This window comes from Carcharodon carcharias, chromosome 32, assembly GCF_017639515.1.
Source record: "Carcharodon carcharias isolate sCarCar2 chromosome 32, sCarCar2.pri, whole genome shotgun sequence".
Classification (NCBI taxonomy): Eukaryota; Metazoa; Chordata; class Chondrichthyes; order Lamniformes; family Lamnidae; genus Carcharodon; species Carcharodon carcharias.
Window position 1 is genome coordinate 22,237,324 of NC_054498.1, and position 24,701 is coordinate 22,262,024.

At 42.8% G+C, this 24,701-nt stretch overlaps 1 protein-coding gene across 5 annotated transcripts in view; it reads right to left on the minus strand.

The window, feature by feature from the left end:
• Window positions 1-579: 579 nt before the first annotated feature.
• Window positions 580-24,701, minus strand: part of LOC121272004 (zinc finger protein 609-like) — a 194,825-nt gene continuing 170,703 nt past the window's right edge. For 3 of the 5 annotated variants that reach the window (XM_041178351.1, XM_041178350.1, XM_041178352.1), the window contains exons 6-11: window positions 17,158-17,301; window positions 13,701-14,082; window positions 10,335-10,510; window positions 7,083-7,242; window positions 5,341-5,431; window positions 580-3,428 (exon numbers count right to left, since the gene is read on the minus strand). In XM_041178351.1, coding sequence (XP_041034285.1) covers window positions 5,346-5,431; window positions 7,083-7,242; window positions 10,335-10,510; window positions 13,701-14,082; window positions 17,158-17,301 — 948 coding nt within the window. In that variant the 3' untranslated portion in view covers window positions 580-3,428; window positions 5,341-5,345. The remainder of the gene's footprint in view (window positions 3,429-5,340; window positions 5,432-7,082; window positions 7,243-10,334; window positions 10,511-13,700; window positions 14,083-17,157; window positions 17,302-24,701) is intronic. The other 2 variants (XM_041178353.1, XM_041178354.1) reach the window with 2 other exon arrangements.

The window sequence follows — 24,701 nt, forward strand, 5'->3', positions numbered from 1 at the left end:
AGGGTGAAAAGCTATCTCTGGGAATAGAGGAGAGAGGGGGTGCCTCATAGGACCCTGAAACAAATGGGCTGTGAGAATGTATAAACCTGATGATACAAAAGACAGCAAAGTGAGGGGGAGAAACACCTAGAACCCATCCAATAACAGTAAAGACAAGTTGCTCTTTTTTTTTTGACAGTTTAACAGTAATTTTTAAAAAACTTTTACTGACCATTCTAACTCTCTATTACAAGCTGATGAAGCAGAGTGGGTTGTGACATTCGATTATTTGCACTGCGGCACCCATACAGGGTTGAGTATGCTCTGACTCATTTCCACAGCTCACCCTGAACCAAGCCAGTACAGACTAAGTCCTGCATGGGCTGGCGTGCACCTTGAAGCCAAACTCACTGCCCATGTTTTGCCAGCTGAATGAAAAACATAGATTTAAGGTAAGAGGCAGGGGGTTTAGAGGGGATGTGAGGAAGAATTCTTTCACCCAGCGGGTGGTGGGAATCCTGAACTCACTGCCTGAAAGGGTGGTAGAGGCAGAAACCCTCGCAACATTTAAGAAGCATTTGGATGTGCACTTGCGATGCCATGGCATACAACACTATGGGCCTAGAGCTGGCAAATGGGATTAAAGTAGTTAGATAGTTGTTTGACTGGCGCAGACTCAATGGGCCGAAGGGCCTTTTTCTGTGCCGTAGACCTCTATGACTCTAGCCAACTTGTAAACATTTGCCAGCATTTTAACATCAAAAGTTAACTATATTCATTTGGAAACCACGATTAAAAGGTTATCCCCTCCCCGAATGATAGGAGCTGCCCCAGGGTGGCAGTGCCAGTTGCAGTGTGAGGTGTAGTGAAGGCAGGGTATACAATGTCATGTCAAGGTAGCACTGATGGGAGGTCACTGCTTTCTCAGGCTTAGAGTCCAAACAATAGAACGTGGTCCACACTGATTAAAGATTCCCCAATCACACGTGGGTGAGACCCTGAACTCACCCCATCCCTGTGTTCACATAATATAGATCAGCGATAACTTATGCTAGTTATTTTGGTGAAAAGTACAATATTTCCGAAACAATATTCTGAGCAAACTGTGACCTCAGGTTTGAAAATAACTCACTGATGAGAATTCAGAAGTTAGTTCATTCGGGCACCTTTGCCCCATATTCTAATTCCAGATACAAGGTGTTAAAGTGGAGACTGTGTTGGTGCAGTAATGATGTTCTGTCCCTGGGTATCCGAGGCAAGAAAGGCGACACCTAGTGGCAGAACATTAGTATGATGCAATGACAGCTGATCCACTTTGGACAAGTTGTGTGATGGCTAAACCTGACCACTGGCATGGCTCATCCAACACTGTTCATGCTCCCATTAGTTTTAGAGGCGGTCTTACAAGACAACAACAGTCCAAATAGAACAAACATCTCACAGGTTTCAAAACCGTCAGGCATGGGGATTGAGTGGGAGTGAGAAACAGGCTGGAGTCTAATCAAGGAGTTTGCATGATTTATATACAGAATACCTGAAAACTGTCCTGGAAGGGAAAGTGAACTGATTTACATGCAATGTCTGAATCCTAAGTTGAGAGTAACAACCTTGACGTCATTCACAGGTACTGCTCCTGATTTATAAAAGATATTATTTACATTTCTCAAAGATTTATGGTGCTAATTCTTTCTCTTGTGCTGCAGTAAGCATGTCCTTGATACCTGAAGATATATATACACACACATACACAAGAGGGCCACTGGTTCCTGATGGCATCACTAGTAATTGAAAGCATTCTGATACACTAACACTCAATAAAAAATCTCCAAAAAAAAAAACCACAAAGGATTGAAACTGACAGAAACGTCTTTTAAGTGCCTTCAGTTTGGACAAGACTGGTGATCAGAATCATCTCAATGCCGAGATCACCCAGACAAGTTCTAGATTGTACTCCAATGTGCTTCGATTGTTTGAGACAAGAACTGATATGCGCTCAACCCAACCCTGGGTGCACAGGCATATGAAAACCCTTATTTATACTACAGCTGCCAGCCTGTAACCTATCTAGCTGAATAAGCCCCATTTATACTGATTCTAGATTTGATTCTAACTATTTGCCTGTCCCTATGGATATAGACTTCACGGAGTTTGTATGTGGCAGATTAAGCACAGGCACATGGCTGCTCTCCTCATGCCTAATAAATGTTTAGAGAATGTGAAACTGGAAAGTGTAAATGTGTTTCACTGGCCTTTCACCTCTGGCTCTTGGTTACAAATCCAGCTCTCACTCATGGCTGGAAGTCTCCTCTGTCTATGAGTAATGAGTTTAGTCAGTCTCAACTGAGTGTCTAGTAGGCAGAGCCCAGCAGCTCAAAACCAATCAGAATTCGGAATGAGCTGGCAACGATAAGAGAGGCTGATGTGGACAATGGGGAAAATGCCATTCTGGTGGAGAGGGAACTGCTCTTCCCTGAGGTTGGAGCAGAGTGGAGAAACTTTGCTGCTAGACTGGCTATGGTATAGCTGACAACACCGGATGCCTGAACTGGGATGATTTCCACTCCCCAGCATCAACACCTCTCACTTTGAGAAGCACAAGGGGTGGATTAAAAATTGGTTACCTTGGAGAGCTTGTGTTTGCACTACCTCAACATTTGAATCAACTCCAGGCAGATCTTAGAAATGCCCAGAAGGTCCAAGGAGCTCCTGAACACTCGTTAAACATAGCTGCTAATCCCGAGATGAGACTCTGCCCCCTTGGAGTTAAGCAGCAGCAATTCTCGGGTTGTAGAAGAAACACCTCGACTTGCTTTGTGCTCTACAGGAGGAGGGTCACAGGGCTTAAGGCTCCCAGGCTGCCTCAGTTAAAAAGTGTACCTGTGGGGGGTGGGGAGCAAGAAGGCAGGTTAATAGCAACAATATTCCCAACTGTTAATCTTTCTTTATTTAAAAACAATTTTCACCATTAATTCAGGATGTCAGCAATGATTGAGTCATTTACAAATTAACCACTTTCAATCCAGGCCAGGTCATCAAGAGCCTGCAAGGGAATGAGTCAGAATTACCCTAGCATGGCCCAACTTTACAGTACCCTTCAGCCCTCATAAAGCAGTGAACTCAACAACAGCATTGATATAGTCAATCTTAAAAACGTCTTTGCCTGATGGGGTGAGACATAAGGATGTATTCTACAATATATCTACACAGTGAGAAAGGCAGAATTGTCAACCTTCCTGCTCATAACCACCAGGACACACATACAATAGGTATCAGGTATCCATTACCAATGTCTAGAGTCCTACTGGAGAAACATTACAATAGTCTGCCTGACTTCACGGCAGTAACCAGAAACACCATTGAACTGATGTCTAAGAAAATGCAGAGCATTGTCACGTGATCCAGTCACATGATTTCGAATGAAGTGATTTCGAATGGTATCCTTTCACTCCCTGGAAGAGAAAATAAACAGGATGAGAAACAAGGGAGCCTCATCAAAATTGGGAAAGATGGTTCAATAGTGAATGGCTTTTTAAAAAAATTATTCTCCAGTAGTAACCATCTTTATTGCCCATTGCTAGTTTCCACAGGAACATTAACAATCAGCCATATAGAGAGCTGATCTCTCAGATGGGCATATAAAAGATCCCAGGACATTATCTGAAGAAAATCACGGCATTCACTCGCAGTCTGAGCCAATATTTACTGCCCCCCACCACCCCTACGTCTGCCATCAAATTAGGAAAGAAAAATCAATTTAATTTAGAGGAATTTGAAGAATTACAATCATTATATCTTGTGCCAAGACATGGCAATGAATGTTATCTGAGTGTGGCTCAATGGTAGCATTCTCACCTCTGTCTGGAGGTTGTGTGTGCTCAAGTCCCACTCCAAAGACTTTAGCCCATAATTTAGTACTGAGGGAGTGCTGCCCTGTTGGGGTGCCGTTTTTCAGAATAGACATTAAACCAATGCTCTGCCTGCCCTCTCAGGTAGACACCATGTTCATTCCTTTGAAGAAGAGTGTTCTGGCCAATAGTTATCCTCAACCATCATCATTAAGCAAAATTATCTGGTCATTATTATGTTTCTGTATGTGGAAGCTTGCTGTGCACAATTTGTTGCCATCTTTTCTACCTTACAACAGTGACTATACTGCAACAGTACTTCACTGGGTGTAAATGGGACATCCTTGTGGAAGATGCTATAGAAAAGCAAGCTATATAAGTGCATGTCTGCTCTTTGTTTTTTTCAATGTAATGTTGCGTAAATGGTAGGTGTCACTGTTCACCATCTACGACCAGAGCAAACACACAGCTTTCTCTCTCTATCTTCCACTTCTTGTGAGCGATATGAAATGGCATCTCCTCTTGCCAGGAAGCTAAAGACATCCATCCAAAGAAATTTAGGTTAGTTCCCATTTTCCCACTTTTTCTACCCACTGCCATGGTGATCAGGTAAATTCTAAAATTCTCCGTGACAACAGATATCATAGCCCGAATAACACACTCCAAAAAAGGGAGCAAAATGTGCACAGGTTAATGTATTATCGGGCAAAGATGTCATGTTGCGTTCCCAGTATCATCGCTCCAGTCTGGGGTAATATAGCTAGGGAATGGGTCTGGAAACCAGGAGCCCGCCCATGCCATGCAACTTAATGGTAATAGGCTCGTGTGCTCATTATAAAGGCTCATTATAATATGTGCAGAATGGAATAAAACACTTTCGGAGTGGGATTTATGCCAGCCATATTTCCTACTTTTTTCACCAGGCAGACAGTAATGGTGGTTTGTCTGAGGGCAAAGCTAAATCTTGGCTGCTGAATGTACTTTGTGGAAGAAGCAGATGTATACTGACTTAAATTTATGATTTAAGAACCTGAGAGGTCCATTTCTGCATTGCGCTGCTAGAGAGGCCAGGGTGGCCCTTTAAATTAGGGGCTGTGACCTCGCTCTGGGTCACGGCTGACAAGTTCCAAGGCCAGATGTCCCGCCCGACTGCACTGGTTGGGTGGGATCCTCTCAGTCTGCGGCCCGGAACACGCTCGGTCTCTTAACTGGCCCAATTGAAGCTTTGTTCAGCGTCTTTTGGTGGCAGGCTCGGAAGTATGAATGTTTGCCGCTTCCGGGTGTGCAGCCTGCCTGTTGCGCCGACTCGTATTTTTCAGCCCTACTCTTCACAAAGCTTCCCTGAATGTTATTTTTTGATCAGAAAGGGGCTTTTTGATGGGGCTAGGAAGACCATTTGTGCGTCCCACACCTCAAACCACTGATATCCTGTGGGGAGGTGAACATTAACAACTGCGCTGCAGCATGGCTAAACACGCAAAGGGGTGGACAAAGTATAAGAAATGATTTTCCTTACCGTTTTCACCTTCTGGCTGGTGGGAACAGGGTGGACACCGAGGCCTGCGCCGCAGCCTGTTGGCTTGCAACTATGGCCGGGGAGGAGAGACCTGGCAAAGTAGAGAGAATCGCTCAATTAAGAGACAGAGACACAACAATGCAATCGAATCACAACTGAGGGGCAGGAGACAACCAGCTGGTCCATCGAGCCAGCCCCACATCATAATGGAGCACCAAGGCTAAACACATCCTTCCCTACCCACCCCCCCACCCCCTCACTCTCCTATATATTGGCAAGAGAGAGAGAAAAAAAGACCCCGAGTTTGAGAAATTCTTCTTTGACTCATCAGTTTATCAAAACTAGACCAGGAGGTCAGATAGACAAAGTGCAATGAAGGATCTGAGGAAAATATGTTCAGTGCTGTAATCTCTCTGGTCTGGAAATCTATTGTTTGGAAACATCTTGTCCAGAAATTTTTTTAAGCATTTCCGAGCAGTGCCCTCAACTTCATCAGCATCATTTTATATTTTACTTTGGGAGCAGAAACATGGAAGATACAGTACTTGGATAAGTAAAACGATTTTTATTGCTGCTTTAAAATGCTTTACCACTGTTTTATGTAAGCGTTTCAGGTAAGCATTTAAATCTGTAGTGTTTTCCAGTTCACACACTTGTGTTTAGGCTTTCTAACATCATCCTATAATTCCAGAATATCCAGATATGACTTGCTCCCAAACAGTCTGTACTGGAGAGGTTACAGTGCATATTTTACACTGCTCTCCCAATTAAGTGGTGTCTCAATATATAGTCTAAATATACTAACATGGAGCTTAACATTTGTCATGTTCTGTACCTTGCTTCTATCCTGATATCCACATCACCTGAGCCACACATTTAAAATGCGACTTTGGAATGGGCAGCAGCCAAGCTGAACAGAGAACTGAGGGAGGCAGGAAGATGCCGGGGTAGCTGAAGATTAGCAGATGCATGCAACAAAGAAGCGAGCCGGCAAGGAAACAGTTCTGCTGGGTCAACACTACCGTTCAGGGCAAAAGCAACAGCTAATGATTGGAGCAACGATTCACAAAGACCATAAGCCATCCCATGCGTGTTATGAATTTCATTAAACAAAGGTCTGATGTTGTTGATGTTAGGTTGATTGTTTATTTTAAATCTGTGATTGAAAGATTTCTGTTAACCAAAGGTATTAAGGAGAATGGAGCTAGGTCACAGGTCAACAATTGTCTCATTGAATGGCTGGACAATTTCAATCGGCCAAATGTTCCTGTTCCTATGACAATTTAAGGCTGTCAGTTAGCAATGTATGAATGATTGGGATCATAAGCTACTATAAGAGTGGAACTAATGACAGTTTCTTTAATAGAATTCCAAATCATTATGGATTATATAAAATCCCCAAGAGCCAAATCATTCTGTAAGCACCCACTCTAGTACAGTTTGATACCCAGTACTTTCATATAGTAATATGATGAGATTATACCATTCTTAGCTCAGGAATTTCACCTCTTGGATATGCTGACTGGTAATATGTAATACAAACCCAACATTGGGACTGAATATTTGTTTGGAGTTTGGTTGGAGTGAAGAGGAGGTGGAGCAGACATAGTCATTCACTCTCACTTTCAGCCTTGGGTGTAACATTTCATGCACTGATGTCTCTGAATTACTGAATTCCATTTACTAATTCTAAATATAACAATTTTGCATTAATCGCTACTGTCTCTCCTCATTAGTCCTACCTGTTGCATATGGGAGATCATACTGCCCTGGGAGCAATGGGTACCCCATCCCAAGGTGGTGATGTGAGGTGATCTGTCGTTGGGATGGTGAAGAACGGGGTCGCTCTTTATCGATCTCTCGCTCTCCTCGTTCTCGTTCATGAGAAGGTTTCTCACTTGTCTACATTTAAAGAGGAAGGATACATATTAATATCATGATAGACACATCATGGTCAGTTTGCCTCAGTTGGGAACACTCTTGTTTAAGAGGAGGTTTCAGATTTAACCCCCACTCTAAGATTCAAACAAATTACCTAGGCTGCCAGTGCAGTACTGAAGGAGTGCTACAGTCATCTTCTGAATGAGATGTTAAACTGAGCTCCTGCCTGCCTGTCTATGTGGGTATAAAATACCATATGGCACTATTTGAAGTTGAGCAGGGAGTTAGCTTGGTGTTCTGGCTACCTGGTCATTTATCTTGGTTGCTGGTTGTGGAATCTTACTATGTGCAAAATGCCTACTGCACCTGCCAAGATCAAAAAGCAAACACTCATGAAGTAATCAATCATTTGTGAAGGGCATTTGGCTGTGCCAAGGACATGGTAGGACACTAAATAAAGTCAAATTATTTCTCGATCTCTGGAGGGTACTGTGTGCCCCTTATCACTCACTTACAAACAATGCACGTCAGGTGAGAGTTGGCAACAGCAATAATCACCCAGGAACAGCAGATTATAAGGTGTACAATGTTTCATACACTTATACAGTACCAAATCACTCTATCAATATATATTTAAAGGTGTATTATGCAGATAATTTTCATCAAAGTGTGGGATGCCAGTGCCAGAGGATCGAACCCTCCCAGTCCAGGTATAGCACGGCCAAGTGTGGCTCACCAGCTATCTCAATTATACGCCCTAACCCCAGCCTCATTACAGCAATCAACATGTCGCTTCCAATCCCCAGGCCAATTGAGTGAGCCAGTTTAATGGAGTTGAGACCACAACCAGATCAGCCATGATCTTATTGATGACGGAGCAAGCTCAAAGGGCCAAATGGCACACTGCTGCTCCCAAGTCCCATGTTTCTTAATACCTAAACTGCAGAGATTTTTAATATTGTGGATCTATGGAACAGGTTAAACTTTCATTGTGAATCAGTATAGCTGGCAGATTGGAGTCTGTGCTAATGGGATTCTCATCCATCTCTCAAGTGGAAAGCAGTCTTTATTTTGAAGGTGGCAGCTTGAAAGATTTTGAGAATCGAAAATTTCACAATTCCATTCCATCATCGCTACCTTGTGGTCAGTTTTCATACGCAAAAGATAAACAGGAGTTTTTTTTAAATGATTGTTTTCTGTACTGTTCTGGGCTAAGTAACAGATGGCCAGCCTGAGTTGGATTCAAACCTCTGGTTCCAGGGATGTGCAAGTCCCTCTCAAGTATAATGCGGAATAACCTTTTCAAGTATTAGTTCATGTTGCTCTAATTAATGACTTAGCAGAGCTACAACTGTGCCAGCCATAAAGGGGTAAACATATGCAATAGTTTTGGAGATTAGTGGGGTTCTGGCCTGATTTCTGCTTGGTTTTTGTACTTTCCATGTTTCAGCATGTACTGACACATCAGTATCTCGCTGAGTGGCATGACTGTGGCCAAGTAATGTGCCTTTCTCAGATCTTGTGTAAAATATACATTCATGCTAGTGCTGTACTCTTATAGTATGAGGGTTAATTTAATTACAATTTGAGAATGGAGGAAAGGCTGAGACTTTGGCAGCTTCACCAATTGCATGTAAAATGAAAGGCAACAACTCTGACCAACAATAACTCTGCCAAAATAAAACTGTGTTTGTTTTATAATCAGCAGATTACCCAGCCTATTCCTTCTATCAGTGCTAACATTTTGGAGGTCGATGACATGAGCAGTGCATGACTGCTCTTCACCCCTTTACCAGACAGCCTGGTGCTACAGAGACAGGAATGGCAGGTTTACTATCATAATCTAGATGCAATCAGTCAGGTTAAGAAACTGGTTGAATATGAAAGTGAAGGGAAAAGTCATTACTTAATTTACATTTATAGATTATGATCCCCCCACCCCATAGCAGTGAACAGACTCCGGTGAAGCATCCAGGATTTACTTTTTAATTGAGAACCCGACGTGAAGAATCAAAGTGCAGGATACCGAGTGTGGAGAGAAGACTAGGAAAATCAGGTAATAATTACTAGATGGCACTTTGGTTTCCAAAGCATGCGGATTGCAGGCAGACTGAAAGGAGAGAGCTTGGAGTCCCCATAGGTGCACCAAAGAATGACCTCAGAGCTGAAGGCCATGTAAGGAGCCTAAATTTCAACACTATGATGATGTGTGGTGAAGGAAGAATGTTTATGGCAGCCTATTTGAAGCTTATGAAGAACGATGGGTAAAACCAGATCAATGTAGTAGCAGTGAGGAGGTCGTGAAAAAGGCAGGGTTTGTGGGCTAGAGGTGAGAGAAGGGTCACCTGTCAGATGACAGGCTTTCTTGTATCTTGTCCAGCAGCACAATAGAGGTATAAGAATATTCTTGGAAGTAGTATCAGAAAGAGCTGCGTTTATGGAGAATGAAGAGTTCCTGAGAGGGATGCTGATGTATTTTTTAGAAATGTAAGAGCGGTGGGAGTAGTGAGAATGTTCACTGGTAAAGAAGGGCTTACAGCAGAGTCATCAAGGGCAAGAGGCAGCAGCTATTGGTTGCACTCAGTGAATAAAGAAGCTCTGAAGATTTGAAAGGGATCCAAGTTTTTATTGCCCTTTAAAAGTAGAGAGGATATGGAGATATTGAGATTCAAACACTGCATCACGAAAGGAATGAAGATGGTATGGGCTGAGACTGAAGAAATCTGATGAATGTTGAGTGGATTCAACAGGGTGATCAAATTGGTTGAGTGAAGATCATTGATCATAGGCAAGGGCCACAATAGGAAAGAGAGGGGAGCTTAGAGTTGGTGGAAATGGAGCCATCAGTTCTGGCACAAACTAAACATCAAAATTAAGTAGTTATAAACAAACCTGTTCACACTAATTTGTATATAAGCGCACTGTGCAACAAAGGCTTGGGAGAACGATATGGGCTCATACTGAAGCAGGGTGCAAGCATCTCATCCAGTTTATAAAGTGGACCTGAATGAGGGGCTAATTTGGTTGAGCCGCACTTACTGGTATAACATGGGTTGCTGTATGCTCTGCAGACAGAGGAGAACTTTTTGCTGGTGTCAGCCTTGCTTACTTACTGTTGGTGACCTGCTCTTGTACTGACTGGCATGCTGCTGCAGGATATCGAGGGCCATGGATTCAGAGCTCGATTTGCTGCCTACACCAGGGCTCCCACGAGCTCGATCGCCGTCTTCATGCCCTGGAACCTTATTCGCGTAAGGCGAGAAAGAGAATCCCGAGGACAGGTATGACCCTGAAAAGCAGATGATCTAAATCAATCAGAAAAAAGGCACTAACCATATAGGTACTTTAATCACATCTGAAGTGAGACAGGCATAACTACAGTCTATACCTCGGAACCTTTCAAGAGTGAAATTAGGAAATACTTTTACACCCAAAGGGCAGTAGGAATTTGGAACTCTCTTCCACAAATGACAATTGATACTAGATCAGTTATTAGGCAAAGTCGATAAGGGAAACAAGGCAAAGGTGGATATATAGTTTTTCTTTTTATTCGTTCTTGGGATGTAAACATTGCTGGCAAGGCCAGCATTTATGACCCTTCAGAAGGTGGTGGTGATACACATAAACATACGAATTAGGAGGAGTAGGCCATTCAGCACCTTGAGTCTGCTCTGTCATTCGGTAAGATCTGCTTGTGGCCTCAATGCCACTTTCCTGCCTATCCCCTTTGATTCCCTTAGAACCACAGAAAGGTTATGGTGCAGAAAGAGGCTATTCAGCCCATCGTGTCTGTGCCAGCCAAAAAGAGAAAAAGGAAACTAGCCTCTCATTTTAATCCCACTTTCCAGCATCTGGTCCGTAGCCTTGTAGGTTACAGCATTTTAGATGCAAATCCAGGTACCTTTTAAATGAGTTGAGCATTTCAGCCTCAACCATCAACTTAGGCAGTGAATTCCAGGTGCCCACTATCCTCTGGGTGTAAAGGTTTTTCCTCTTGTCCTCTCTAAGCCTTCTAACAATCACCTTAAATCTATGGCCCCTGGTAATTGACCCCTCGGCTAGGGGAAACAAGTCTTTACTGTCTACTCTATCTAGGCCCCGCCACTCCTTCTAAGGAAAACAACCCTAGACTATCCAATCTCTCCTCATGGCTACAATTTTCAAGCCCTGGCAACATTCTTATAAATCTCCTTGCTGGTCAAGAATCTATCTACCTCTGCCTTAAAAATATTCAATGACCCTGTCTTCACCACTTTCTGGGGAAGATTGTTCCACAGACTCACAACCCTCTGAAAGAAAACAATTCTCATCTTCATCTCAAATGGGAGACACCTTATTTTAAATTGTGTCCCCTAGTTCTAGTCTCTCTCACAGGGGGAAACATTCTCTCAGCATCCACTCTGCCAAGTACCCGTTGAATCTTATGTTTCAATAAGATCACCTCTCATTCTTATGAACTCTAATGGATACAGGCCCAACACGTGCAACTTTTCCTCATGAGATAATCCCCTCACCTCAGGAATCAGTCGAGTGAACCTTCTCTGAACTGCTTCTAATGCAACTGTGCCCTTTCTTAAATGAGGAGACCAAAACTGTAAGACAGTACTCTAGGTGTGGTCTCATCAACATCCTGTACAACTGTAGCAAAACATTCCTACTTTTATATTCCATTCGCCCTGCAATAAACTTCAACAATTCCACTTGCCTTCCTAAGCACTTGCTGTACCTGCAGACTGATTTTTTGTGGTTCACATACCAGGGCACTCTCATCCCTCTGTAACACAAGAGTTCTACAATCTTTTTCCATTTATATAATAATGCCACTTTTCTATTTTCCTGACAAAGTGGACTAGTTCACATTTACTCACATTATACCCCATTCACCAAATTTCTGCCCGATCACTTAACCTATCTCGATCTTTTTGCAGCCTTCCTATGTCCTCTTCACAAGTTACTTTTCTACCTATCTTTGTATCATCAGCAAATTTAGCAGCTTCATCCTAATCATAAATAAAGATTGTAAATAGCTGAGTCTTAGCACTGATCTCTGTGGCACTCCCACTCGTTACATTCTTTCAACCGGAAAGTGCTCCATTTATGTTTACCCTACTTCCTTACTTCCTGTTAGCTAACATGTTACCCACTACACCACGAGTTCTTAGTTTGTGTAGTAGCCTTTGATGTGGCACCTTGTCAAATACCTTCTGGAAATCTAAGTACAGCACATCCACAGGCTCCCCTTTATCCAGATTGCCTTTTGCTTCCTCAAATTAGTAAAACGTGACTTCCCTTTCACAAAACCATGTTGACTCTGCCTGATTGCACTGAGATTTTCTAAGTGCCCTGCTATAACCTCCTTAAAAATAGATTCCAACATTTTCTCTATGACAGCTAGCTGGCCTGCAGTTTTCTGCTTTCTGTCTTTCTTCTTCCTAACTGTGCATCACCTGCAAGCTTGTACATACAACTCTCTATTCCATTCCTTCATCTAAGTGAGTTAATAATTAATTAATAGGGTGAAAAGTTGAGACTTCCCACAGTGCACTGTGCTTATCCCCCCCCACCCCCCGCCATTAGGAACAGAAGACACAGGTCTATCTCATCTTAGATGCAAAGGTGGCAAGCCACTAAATCTGAGTCTCTTTATTACATTCTCTTCTCTGTAAGGCCCTCCGATATCCTCCTATGTTTGGAAGTCCAATACAATGATGGCTCTCCTGGAACTAATTGGTTTCTGCTCTGCAACTCCTAACGGTGATGCAGCTGAGGTTAGGGACTAAGCAATGTGAGGTTGTAATTGTGCACTGTGCTGCGGTGCATCATGTCGACTGTCTACATAAAATAAAGTGACACAACGTATTGAAATGCCATGTACAAAGTTTGCTAAAAACATTCAGCTGAAATATGTCAGTTCTGCATCAACCTTTCTTGAATCAAACATTGGATTTCTAAGAATGGAACAAGTGGTGTACTGATTATATTAATGGTTTAGTAATCCAAAAATATGAACCAATAATCCAGAAAACAAAACAAAATTTCAGGAAATAGAAAGCATGGGCATCTGCAGAAGTGACCACAAAACCTTTGCACTGTCATTAAACCATAGTGGTTCAAGAAGGCACCCCATCACCACCTTCTCAGAGCATCTAGGGACAGGCAGTCAATAGCAGCCATTCCGAGAATGAAGAAAAAAAGTGTCTCAATAGATGCTTAACTTCAGAATCTAACATCGACCGGTGGCTCTCAATCAACTTTGATCAACCTTTAAGGCACACAAGCATGAAATAAACTCTTATTGTTCACAGTCCGCTATTCATTTAAACATTATTAAGAATCAATTGCTAGTTATACTACTGGTTTGCTATTGTTTAGCAAAGTAGTGATGTTAGGGTCAATTATTGGCTGGATTTTAATTATCTGCTGTTGACTTGGTGACTCACCCAGATACTAGACAGCGACAAATGAACCTATGCCTTTACCTGGATAATTCTGCATCATCATTGGCGTCACCCCTCGAAATCCCGGGTGGGGAGTTTCATAAGGCTTTCCGTAAGGGTACCCATGGACATACGGCATGTAAGACGGGTGCTGAACCATCGATGAGGACACAGGAATGTGAAGTCCTGATCTGGAATCTTTCCCAACAGATCGGCACTCTTCCAGAGAGGTTGAACGAGACTCCAAGCACATGTTGTCTTTGCTTTCCTCTTTAACTGCCACCTCTTTGCTTCTGAGTCGCGATGAGCTTTCTTCTTTGAATTTCCGGTCTCGCTCTGCTTCTTTCCACCTTTCCTCTTCCGCTTTTTGCTGCTCCGAGTACTTATTTGGATAGACATAAGACCACAGCCTGCTTTCAGGTTCCTGAAAAATACAATTCTGAGTGATTCAATTCTGCCCAACCGACACTTAAAATTGCAATCATGTGCAAATGCCAAAGCTCCACTGGGTGCTGTCCAGGACCATGTGAAGCAAACAGGTATGGAGTGTTAGGGCCTTAAGATATAACGGCATCCATAGCGAGCATTGCAGAGATGAGAATTTGTTCAGCTTCCCCTTAAAGTCGAAGTGCAAATTCACAAAATCCCAGACTATAACAGGACTTTGGTATCAGTACATGAAGGTGATTAATAGGTTAATACAAGTATGTATTAAGCACCAACTGTTTTCAACTGGTGAGCAGGGTGACAGCTGAGTGAGGCAGCTTGTTTTTTTTTTCAACCTGCCCAGATGTAGGCCTCCAAATTAAGAAAAGTCTGGCTGTCTGGGTAAAGTGGGCAATTTGTTGGTATTGACCACATTGATATAACTACAAGTTCATTCCCATTATCCTCCACAAAGTGAGTTCCCTATCTCAGTCATGTCATACAGCAAGATACCGATCACCTCGGCCTCAGCCGTCAAATAATGGCAGGGCCTGGGAGGCAGGGATCAATTCCTTTGGCCATTTTGCCAGACGCCTTCCATAACTCAGATGGTAGTCTAAACAATGGAAGGGTCATGAGGACTCGAAACGTCAATTCTTTTCTTCTCCGCCGATGCTGCCAGACCTGCTGAGATTTTCCAGGTAATTCTGTTTTTGTTTGGGACAGTGCACATGTTCATTTTGAAAGCAGCACTTTGGGGAAAGAATGAAACCATCTTGCTCATTGGGATACCCACTTCACAAGGCAGTCTAATAACGTCAGGGATCACTATGATGGGGAACGGCTGTCCTCATCTGTTCCTGTCTTTTGTCCACAGCTGAAAGGGGCTTAAATATGGAAGCACTGCAACATGCTGTCAAATAATAAATATAATCTCTTTCATATCTGTAACCTATTCAGTGAATATATAAGGCAGGTGGAAAAAGACACAGTGCCCTTCCAGAAAGCACACAGTCCAGAGATGTGTTTTGAGCAGACCTACTTAAGAGGCAGTTAAAAGTGTCCCTGAGCAGAAGAAATTCTAACCAGAAGTTTTCTGTGCACACAGGAATTATTGGGGTATCTCCAAGACCATGGGTGCCGAAAGGCAGTTTCATGGGTTGTTCCAAGTTATCTAAATGCTGGGCACAGCTCGACTGTTACTTCTACTCCCAGGGTCTGTGAAGCCTTGCAAAGGTTTTGATGTCAGACATTATGGTGTCTTGTGAAAGCCGATCCTTACAGCTCTCTGCCAGAAGCTACCCGTTGGCACAAAACTTAAGAAGTGTTTATTTCCAAACAGGCTTTCTGGTTTACAGGGAATGATTGCTTTCCTCGCTACATGTCTCTCCTAACCTTTAACACAGCACTTTATAGTTTAATGAGTACCTCTACAAACTGGCAGTCAAAGCCCCACCTTGCGGTACTGCTACAGTTTCTTTCCTCTGTCTGACCAGTTTTCTACTCCCCCGGCTCCTGAAGGGCTTAACTGCTGGCTGGAACAAGACCCCTAACTATGATCTATTCAACCGTGGGGCTAAACCACAGCCAGGCCTGAAATGCACACCATAGGATGTTTGCATGTTATGATGAGGAGCTGAGGCCCCAGCTGCCTTCCTTGACTTGACTTAGGAATGCTAAGCCTAACTGCACTCTCTACCCACTGCCCCAGCTGAAATCAGCACTGGCTATAGGTTCAAAACAGTGGTCGACTTGGTCTGGCTCAATCTTTGAGGGAGTGCTCACTAACATTTAAGGAAGAACTCAACATTGTCAAATGGAGAAGATGAAAAACATTCAAATGACAATTTTATTACCTAAATCACCATATGCATCAGTCTTTTTTATTAACTAATCCATACATTTAAAAGCACAATTTTCAATAATAAGCATCAAGTCTAACATCACTACCATGTGGGTGCCTCATAACACTTAGCAGAAAGACACTCCATTCAGATTATGTGTAATGATTGTTTTGACAAATTAGCAGCATGGTTATTGGAATTAAGTATTATTAAATATAACACTGCTTTATTTCTTTAGTTGAGTTGCACCTTATCTCAGGTGAAACACAATAGATTTTTGGGAATAACATTGATCCATTTATTACATTGATCATCACTATCCCAAGTGTTAAATGCTAACCACTGCTGCAGAACAGGACAGGAAGATGTAGGGGAGAATTATTTGTGGCTGATCTACTGAAATGCATGGTGGCACAATCAAATCAAATTTAAGGCTTAAGCTATCATAACCTCCTGAAATCCTAGTGGAGGCAGATTCATTCCAGACCTTCAAATAAGAATTGGATAATTATCTGAAGGCAAAAAATTTGCAGGGCTACAGGGAAAAAAACAAGACTCTGGGACTAGGTAAACTGCGCTAGTAGCCAGCATGGACACAATGGCCCAAATGGCCTCCACCTGTGCTGTAACCATTCTATGATTCTAACCTGAATTTCCTGTACTGATGCAGGGAGTCACTAACTCTACATTCTCTTTAAAAGGGACTTCTCAATGTGGCTTCAGTTGAGGTAAGGACACTCAATAGGGTACCAGAAAATGCATAGCTAATTTATCAAGCTCCTCCTAAGGGAATAAAATCCATCTGCCACTGCTCTCTAATCAGTACAGTATAAACACGTGTGAAGTATTTTTGGCCCTGCCTTGAGAGTTTTCAGGTGTCCAGTTTTCAGCCGTCCAGTGAGTTTCTATTGTGCTGCTGTATTCAAGTTACTGCTCACCAACGGTGCTATTTTAGATGCACACAATGCTAAAATCTAATTTAACTCCAGGCAGGTTGTCAGTTGCTGGCCTAAATGCAGCATTGATGCTTTTGTCCAAACACTTCTACACCACAGTGAAGACATGAATGAAGTGAAAATTCATCATGCCGAATCCCCCAGAAACCAAATGCTGAGACACACACAGCTTTAAGTGTGTGCTGACAAGAGTGCTTCTCACCACACACACACTAACAAATACAGAATATGTTTTAGGATTTCCCGAATGGGCTACTGGGAGCGGCTTCTCACCTCTCTCCAGGAATGAATAAGCTGGCATCTCGAAAATCCCTTTAGTGATGAAGAATTAAAGTCACTGCCTTGTCTCGGCACAAGATGTAATGAACTGCAGTACTGAGTAAATGAGCTAGGATCAGGTTCTATCTCTGTAATCTGCTATAAATACAAAAACAGATAGATTACACGCCACAGGTGTAGCAGCCAGGAGTCTGCAAACCAAGATCTTCTCTATACAGTATGAGTATTCCCTAGTCTTCAATAACATGTGATTATATTAAGGGCTTTTCCCTTTAAAGCCACGCTAATATCACATTCGCCATCTGTGCTTTATATAAGGCTTCCTATATAGTGAGTCTCAATTTACTTTTCACAAACCTGCTCAAAGGGTGAGGAAGGGAAGGTTGAAACACAAACTCACTAAAATATGTGCATGCATTTAGTAAATCAAGAGGGATTTAGGCACTGCATCTGCTCAGAGTGAGCAAGCCTGAGGGCCAGCCAGTCAGGAAAAGGCACAACAGTCCCCACACGACGAACATGTGGGGAGAATGCAGCGGTGAGCACAGTAAACAGGTCAGTTGGTTGGACAGTGTACTCCCACCAGGGGTCTGAAATCTGATTTCTGCTTTTTTCCCCCCTACTCCCAACTCCCGTCATCAAAATGAGAAAAATTGTCAATCTCATTTAGAGGAAGTTGAGGAAACACAGTCATTCCCATGTCTCGGCACAAGGTGTAATGAGCTGTATCTGATTGTGGCTCAGTGGTAGCACTTTCACTTCTATCAGGAGGTTGTAGGTTCAAGTTCAACAACAGAGACTTGAGCCCATACTTTAGGTCAACACTCTAGTGCAGTACTGAGGGAGTGCTGCCTCATTGGGAGTGGTGTCTTTTGGAAGAAACGTGAAAACAAGGCTCTGCCTGCCCTCTCAGGTAGACGTAAAAGATCCACTGTTTTCAAGAAGGCCATGGTGTCCTCCTGGCCAATATTAAATTCTCAACAAGCATCACTAAAACAGATTATCTGGTTGTCATCACATGGCTGTTTGTGAGACCTTGCTGCTGCCTCATATTTCCTATGTTACAACAGTGTCAGTGACTACACTTCTCAAGTACTTCACTGGCTGTAAAGCACTTTAGGACTAGATCAGGCTGCAAAGGGCAATATGGGCTTGCTAAACAGTAGATCTACATTGAAGACTAAATCCAACCAACAGTGCCCAATAATTGCTCAAGTTTACTCCACACTCTTAGAGAATCAATAATATTGCACCATAAAAGAGGATTTTTAAGCCTATTGTGCATGTGCTGTCAACTCTAATCCCATTTCCAAATACTTAACCAGTTCCATTTAACTGTTTTGGTCTAATTTTCAACAATCATTTGTGGTAAAGCATTCCACAACATACAGAGCACTTAATGTGAAAATATGCTTCAGATATTCAATTTGGAGACTGGTTTAAACTGTAGTGGCCATTCACTTAAAGCAATGATTCAATACTTTTCTTAGCAGATTAAACTCTGTGGACCTGGAGTAACTTTGAAACATCCCATCAGCTATTTCACTATGCTCAACACGCAATGACTTTGGGTCTCTCACATAGGGATCCACTGTACTTCCATGGTGCATCTAAGAGCAATGTGCCTTCCTTATGTCCACTCATTGTGCTCTGCATACTTTCCAGAATGCAGGACAATGAAAAAGGAATCACAATATGCGTCAAGAGGGAATTCCAATTCTATTTGTGGAAGGAACTCTGAGCAAGGTCTCAAGTCCAGTCCATGGTGGACACGATGAAGAAAGACCATCCTAGAGGGGCAGTGATCCAGGGCGGAGTCTTTGGCTGACAGGAAAGCAGTAAATTAAGTTAAAAGTTAAATGACTGCATGGATGTCAAATTTCAGACCTCATGGAGAAGGGTTTACTTCTGTGACTTAATTGTAAGACAGAAATATCCATCCTGATACCAGCCGGTTTCAGCTAATTTTCCCAAGAGTATTGGAAGTTCTGGGATAAATGGCAATGGATGGCGTCCTCCCTTGTCAATGTGGACATACTTTTCTCTTCAACTCCCACCCAAAAAAAATTCATGTTGAGGTACAGATGTCAGTCATTTTCCAGGTGCACACTTTAGCAGGAACATCTCCAGACTGTCTGTTTGTGGGGATTTCTCAGCTGAATTGATGCCATAGATACCTGCAAACTGGAATTAAGGATAGTAATCTGGAGTAGGAAACTTCCTCTCCTCTAGCGCAGGAACACTGGGACCAATTATAGTTTCCTCACTGCCACCTAATTGACATCAGGTAAATACCCACAGATATCTTCCTATAGTTAACTCTATTTTACACCGGCAGTGGACTTAAAAATGAGACAAAGGGAGGGTCCAAAGTTCTCCTCTCTGTTAACAGAGCCACAGGGTGAATCTATTCCGTTTTGTGTTATATGGAAACTAATGGTGAGACCATTGGCGCCTGACCTACAGCATCTGGTGGGCTCTCTCCTGCTCAACAATAGAGCCATCACTGCAGAGAGAAAAAGCTCCTCATTTTGCTTTATTGCGATATATATTTTGTCTCAGTCCAGGCTTGAGGCCATCTGTGAGTTAGCAGAAATATCCCTCCAAACTATTCTGCTCCTCTGAAGAAGCAGGGGGTTTGAGGAAAGGGCAAAAAACACACAGCCACCCCTCTAGGAAATGGCAAAGCCCATTAAGAGATCTGGCTCTGTTCCGGCTTCACATGGACAAAGCTTCAGGTCTTGTCTACGATGGAAACAAGCACTCACTGCAAACAGACCTTCCCCTAGAGGTTTTACCAACAATCCTGAATACATCAGGCAAAATATACCCCTTTCATCTAGATGTTTCAAGAGCAACTCCCGGGACCTGCATCAATGCCAGAGCTGCTGCTGTTCAGGAAAGGTGATCTAACCTCAACTGTATTTCCCAATTAACTTGACAACCATTAAAGTACTTATGTAGAAAAAGTCAGCTTCTCTGTCACAGCAGATTAAGATTCTTGCCAGATCTCTCAGTCGCAGCCTGTTGTATGTGGCAGTTTGTCCCTTTGATTCTAAACAAACATTTCAGCCAATCAGCAACCTTTATTATTGAGAGCAGGAAGCCGCGTTATAATCCAACACCATGTGCTTCCTCTCACCAAGCTTGGCAGACAAAAACAGATGGTCTTTGGCTTCACTAAAGCATAAGCAACACTTTGCCAATGCAAATTAAAACGGGCAGAGATGCAAATGGCACAGCTCACTATAAAATGCAGACAAAGCACCCGTGTGTCTCGTGTGATTGGCTGGGACTGGGAGTCTTGCAGCTTCCGTCTAACCTAAAACTGGGACTTGACACAGCAACTGTCTGAAAAGCCATGAATTCCAAAGCCACTTAGAGATGATATCGTTTTTGAGTTTTTCTCCCCCACACAATAGAAGGGTGATAAACTCAGAGCTGTTCCATATTGCAGACAAAATAGACTAGGATAGGACAATATATAAGTTACTTGTGGAATGACAATACTCCTGGCAGCTTACATTAAAAACATTGGATGAAAACCTCCCTTTGCACTCCAAAGAGCAAATATTCCTGTTGTCCCAGTTTTCTGCCTCTCTCTCCTGAACATAGCTCAACAATGCCAGTCAATATTCCTGGGACTATCTCGCCTCAGCAGGTGATTTTCATGCATTAGCCTGGACCATGAACATCAGCGAGTGATCTAGAGAAGCATCACAGCCTCGCTCAATCCAGTCCTCACGGGTCTCGGCCTCCATACAACTCACCAAATTAGTCTGAAGTCACTGGCATCAAGAAGGGGAGGGCTGGCTGGTTTCTGGTCCTTGCCCTATTTACTCCTCTATTGCTATCACATCTGAGCTAATTAAGCAATTAGCAGTGACAATAGGTTTGAATTCCAAAAAGGCTCAATTCAGATAAAAAAAAATCTACATTTAGAAACTACTGTGCAAGTGTGCACATCTCGATACGATTTTTGGTCATATTTATCACTAAAAATCTGTTATATAACATGAACTCCCCATGTAAACTGATCCTGATGCTGCTTTAGTTGCAGAATGGGATCATCAGGAGAATTGTAGCGCATGGCAGCCTATGAGAGCAATGCCACTAGAGAAATCCTCTTCGCACTAATTCACATTTAAATCTCGTACAAGCTCTTTAACCCAAGTGCTAACGTGGATGACCATATGAGAGTGCCCTTTGATATTGCAACCCTGATTCCTAATGGAGGGATATCAAGACGCTAGCTAAAGTAATACTATAACGGCACCATCCTTAATATGGGAAGAGAGAGATCACTTGGTACTTACCAGTCTGTGGCACATACTTCCCTTGGAAACTTGAGGCGGGGGGGGGGGGGGGGGGGGGGGGGGGGGGGGTGGAATTGCTACAACAACACTGAAAATCTGGAGATGTTGCCTAATGCTACCTTTGATGAAACATTTTTATTTTGTATTAGTTTTCAATTTTGTAAAACCAGTGGTAGTGAGTCTGCTTAACTGAATGAAAACTGTTGAGCTCTTGGTGAAAAATGCCACACTTTATGGCTAAAGTTCATGCTGAAAAAATAGAAACAGTCTACAGCTGCACTTTGTGTAGTTCCTTTGGAGAATATTCTCTCATATTTCTATAATTATTTCAATAATTTTATTCATAGATAATGCGAATTTCTCCCTTGAATCATTGGATGGTTATAGCAGAGAAGGCGGCCATTCAGCCCATCAAGACCATGCTGCTAGCCCATCCGCCTGCCCTTTGCTGCCATTTTTGTTTATTCATCCATGGAACGTGGGCACCACTGGCCAGCATTCATTGCCAATCAGAGGGCATTTTAAGAGTCAACCACATTTAACACTTTTAACACAGGTTTTAAGAGTCACATGTAGGCCAGACCAAGTAAGGGCAGCAGATTTCCTTCCCTTCCCCCATTATTGAACCAGATGGGTTTTTATGTCAAACAACAATGGTTTCATGGTCATCGTCAGACCTTTAATTCCAGTTTTTTGTTGAATTTAAATTTCACCATCTGCTGTGGTGGGGTTTGAACTCGGACCCCCAGAGCATTACCCTGGGTCTCTTGATTACCAGTCCAGTAACAATACTGCTACTCCACCAACTCCCCTTCAGGTGCTTATTCTCTTAATCAATCCCCTGGCATTTTCTCTGATTCCTTTGCTCTCTCCCCTAATGTAGCCAGAGACTCATGTGTTCTGTACATTGAGTGCTACTATCAGATAACTGAGCTCAAAGCCATCTGTGCCTGCCAACTCTGATTGATTGTGACACAGTCTAGCTCAAGGACAATGAAATTCATCAAGGACCCTCAATATCACTGCCAAGACAGGATCACCTGACTCAACAAAGACCAATGACATTTTGTGGAATCTTAATGGTTTCAAGGGCTCGAGTCTTGATCTATCAATTGGAGTTATTTTAATGGGAAAGTCTTTTTTTTAAAAAAGCATTCAAAGTCACTGAATTTTCCAAGCACAATTTGAAACTCTGTCATTCAGCTTTTTAGCCTCCACAGTCACTCACACGGTCCCCAGAAACTGACGTTGTACAGAACATAATTTGAGAGGAACGTAACTTTTTCAAATAAACTTCTCAAAATGTTAATTTGATTTTCAGATCACACACAGGTTGTCTTTAAAACAGACCACCCTGAATTGCAAAAAGGCGGTCTCAAATTTTCAAAATACAGCAAGTCCTCACTTAAAGTTGTGGCTGTGTTCTTGACAATTGCGACTTTAAATGAAACAACTTTAAGTGAATCCTAGGTTCCCATAGGAGTCAATATTAAAGCCAGAATTTGGTTCCTTCAGACATTTCTCACCCAGAAAAACCAATGCAAAAGTTAACATATTGTATCATGCATTTGCAATACTGCGCATTTTTGGCTGGAACAACTTGCAAAATAAAATACATCACTAAATATAAAAGCAATACAATATACAATAAAATAAAAACAAGTGCACTCACCTCCAGTACAGTACTTTTAGGTTGACTAGGCTCCATCTAGTGGCAGAAGTTAGTCAGTGCCAGCAGCAGCTGAACTCCCAGGGCTATCTGTTCCAACCAACTTCTGCCACTAGATGGAGCCTGGGACAGGAGCCAGAAGAGGAGCAGCAAGAGGACTCATCCCTGGGACTAAGGTAAAATCAGTGGCCTGGAGGCCAGGTTGAGAGTCAACAAATGACATCCTGTGTGACTGTGATAAAAGTAAATTTCCCTCCTTGTCCTTCTTGGCATCTGCAGCATTTGACACGGTTGACCACACCATCCTCTTCCAATGCCTCTACATTACTGTCCAACTAGGTGGGGCTGTTCCCACCAGGTTCCATTCTTATCTATAGTCACTTGCAATGGACTCTCTTCCTGTTCCAACACCATTACCTCTGGCGTCCAAGGATCTATCCTTGGGCTTCCCCCGGCCCCCTCCATTCCTACCCGCTGCCCTTTGGTGACACTGTCCAAAGACACCACATTAGTTTTCACACGTACACCAATGACACCAGCTCAACCTCACCAACACCACCTCTCTCAACTCCTCCACTGTTGTACAATTTTCAGACTGCTCATCCGACATTCAGTTCTGGTTGAGCAGAAAATTTTCTCCTATTAAAGATGGGAAGCCTGAAGCCATTGTTTTCAGTTAAAATTCCGTACCCTAGCCACCAAATCCATCCAGTCTGTTCACAAGCTTGGTGTCCAGTTTGGTGCTGAGATGAGCTTTTGACCCCATATTCATGCCATCACTAAGACCATCTATTCGCTCCTCCATAACGTTGCCCAACTTCTCCCCGGTCTCGGCTCATCTGCTGTTGAAACTCCCATTCATGCCTTTGTTACCCCTGGACTCAACAATTCCACTGTACTCCTGGCTCGTCTCCCACGTTACCCTCTGTAAAATTGAGACCATCCAAAACTCTGCTGCCCCTATCTTAACTCAAAGCAGGTCCCTTTTTCCTATCACCGTGGTGTTCGCTGACCTACGTTGGCTTCCGGTCAAGCAATGTCTTGATTTTAAAATTCTCATCCTTGTTTTGAAATCCTTCCATGGCTTTGCTCTTCCTTATCTCTGTAATCTTCTCAACCCTTCAAGATATCAGCACTCTTAATTCTGGCCTTTTGTGCATCCACAGTTATAGCTGTTCCACCAGTGATGGCCATGCCTTCAGTAACCTAAGCCCCAGGCTCTGGAATTATTTCCTTACACCTCTCAGACCCTCTACCTTGCTTTTCTCCTTTAAGACACTCCTTAAAGCCTAGTTCTTTGACCAAGCTTTTGGTCTAATATCACCTTATGTGGCTTGGTGTCATACTTTGTTTTATAATGCTCCTGGGACGTTTCATTGCTAAAGGCGCTATATAAATATATGCTGCCATTGTTGTTGACTCAGAAGGTTGTGGATTTAAGCCTCACTCCATGACTTAACACTCCAGTGCACTGTTAAGGAAATGCTGCACTGTCGGAGGAGCTGCCTTTCGATCAAGACATTAAAACGAGGCCTCATCTGTTTGTTCAGGTG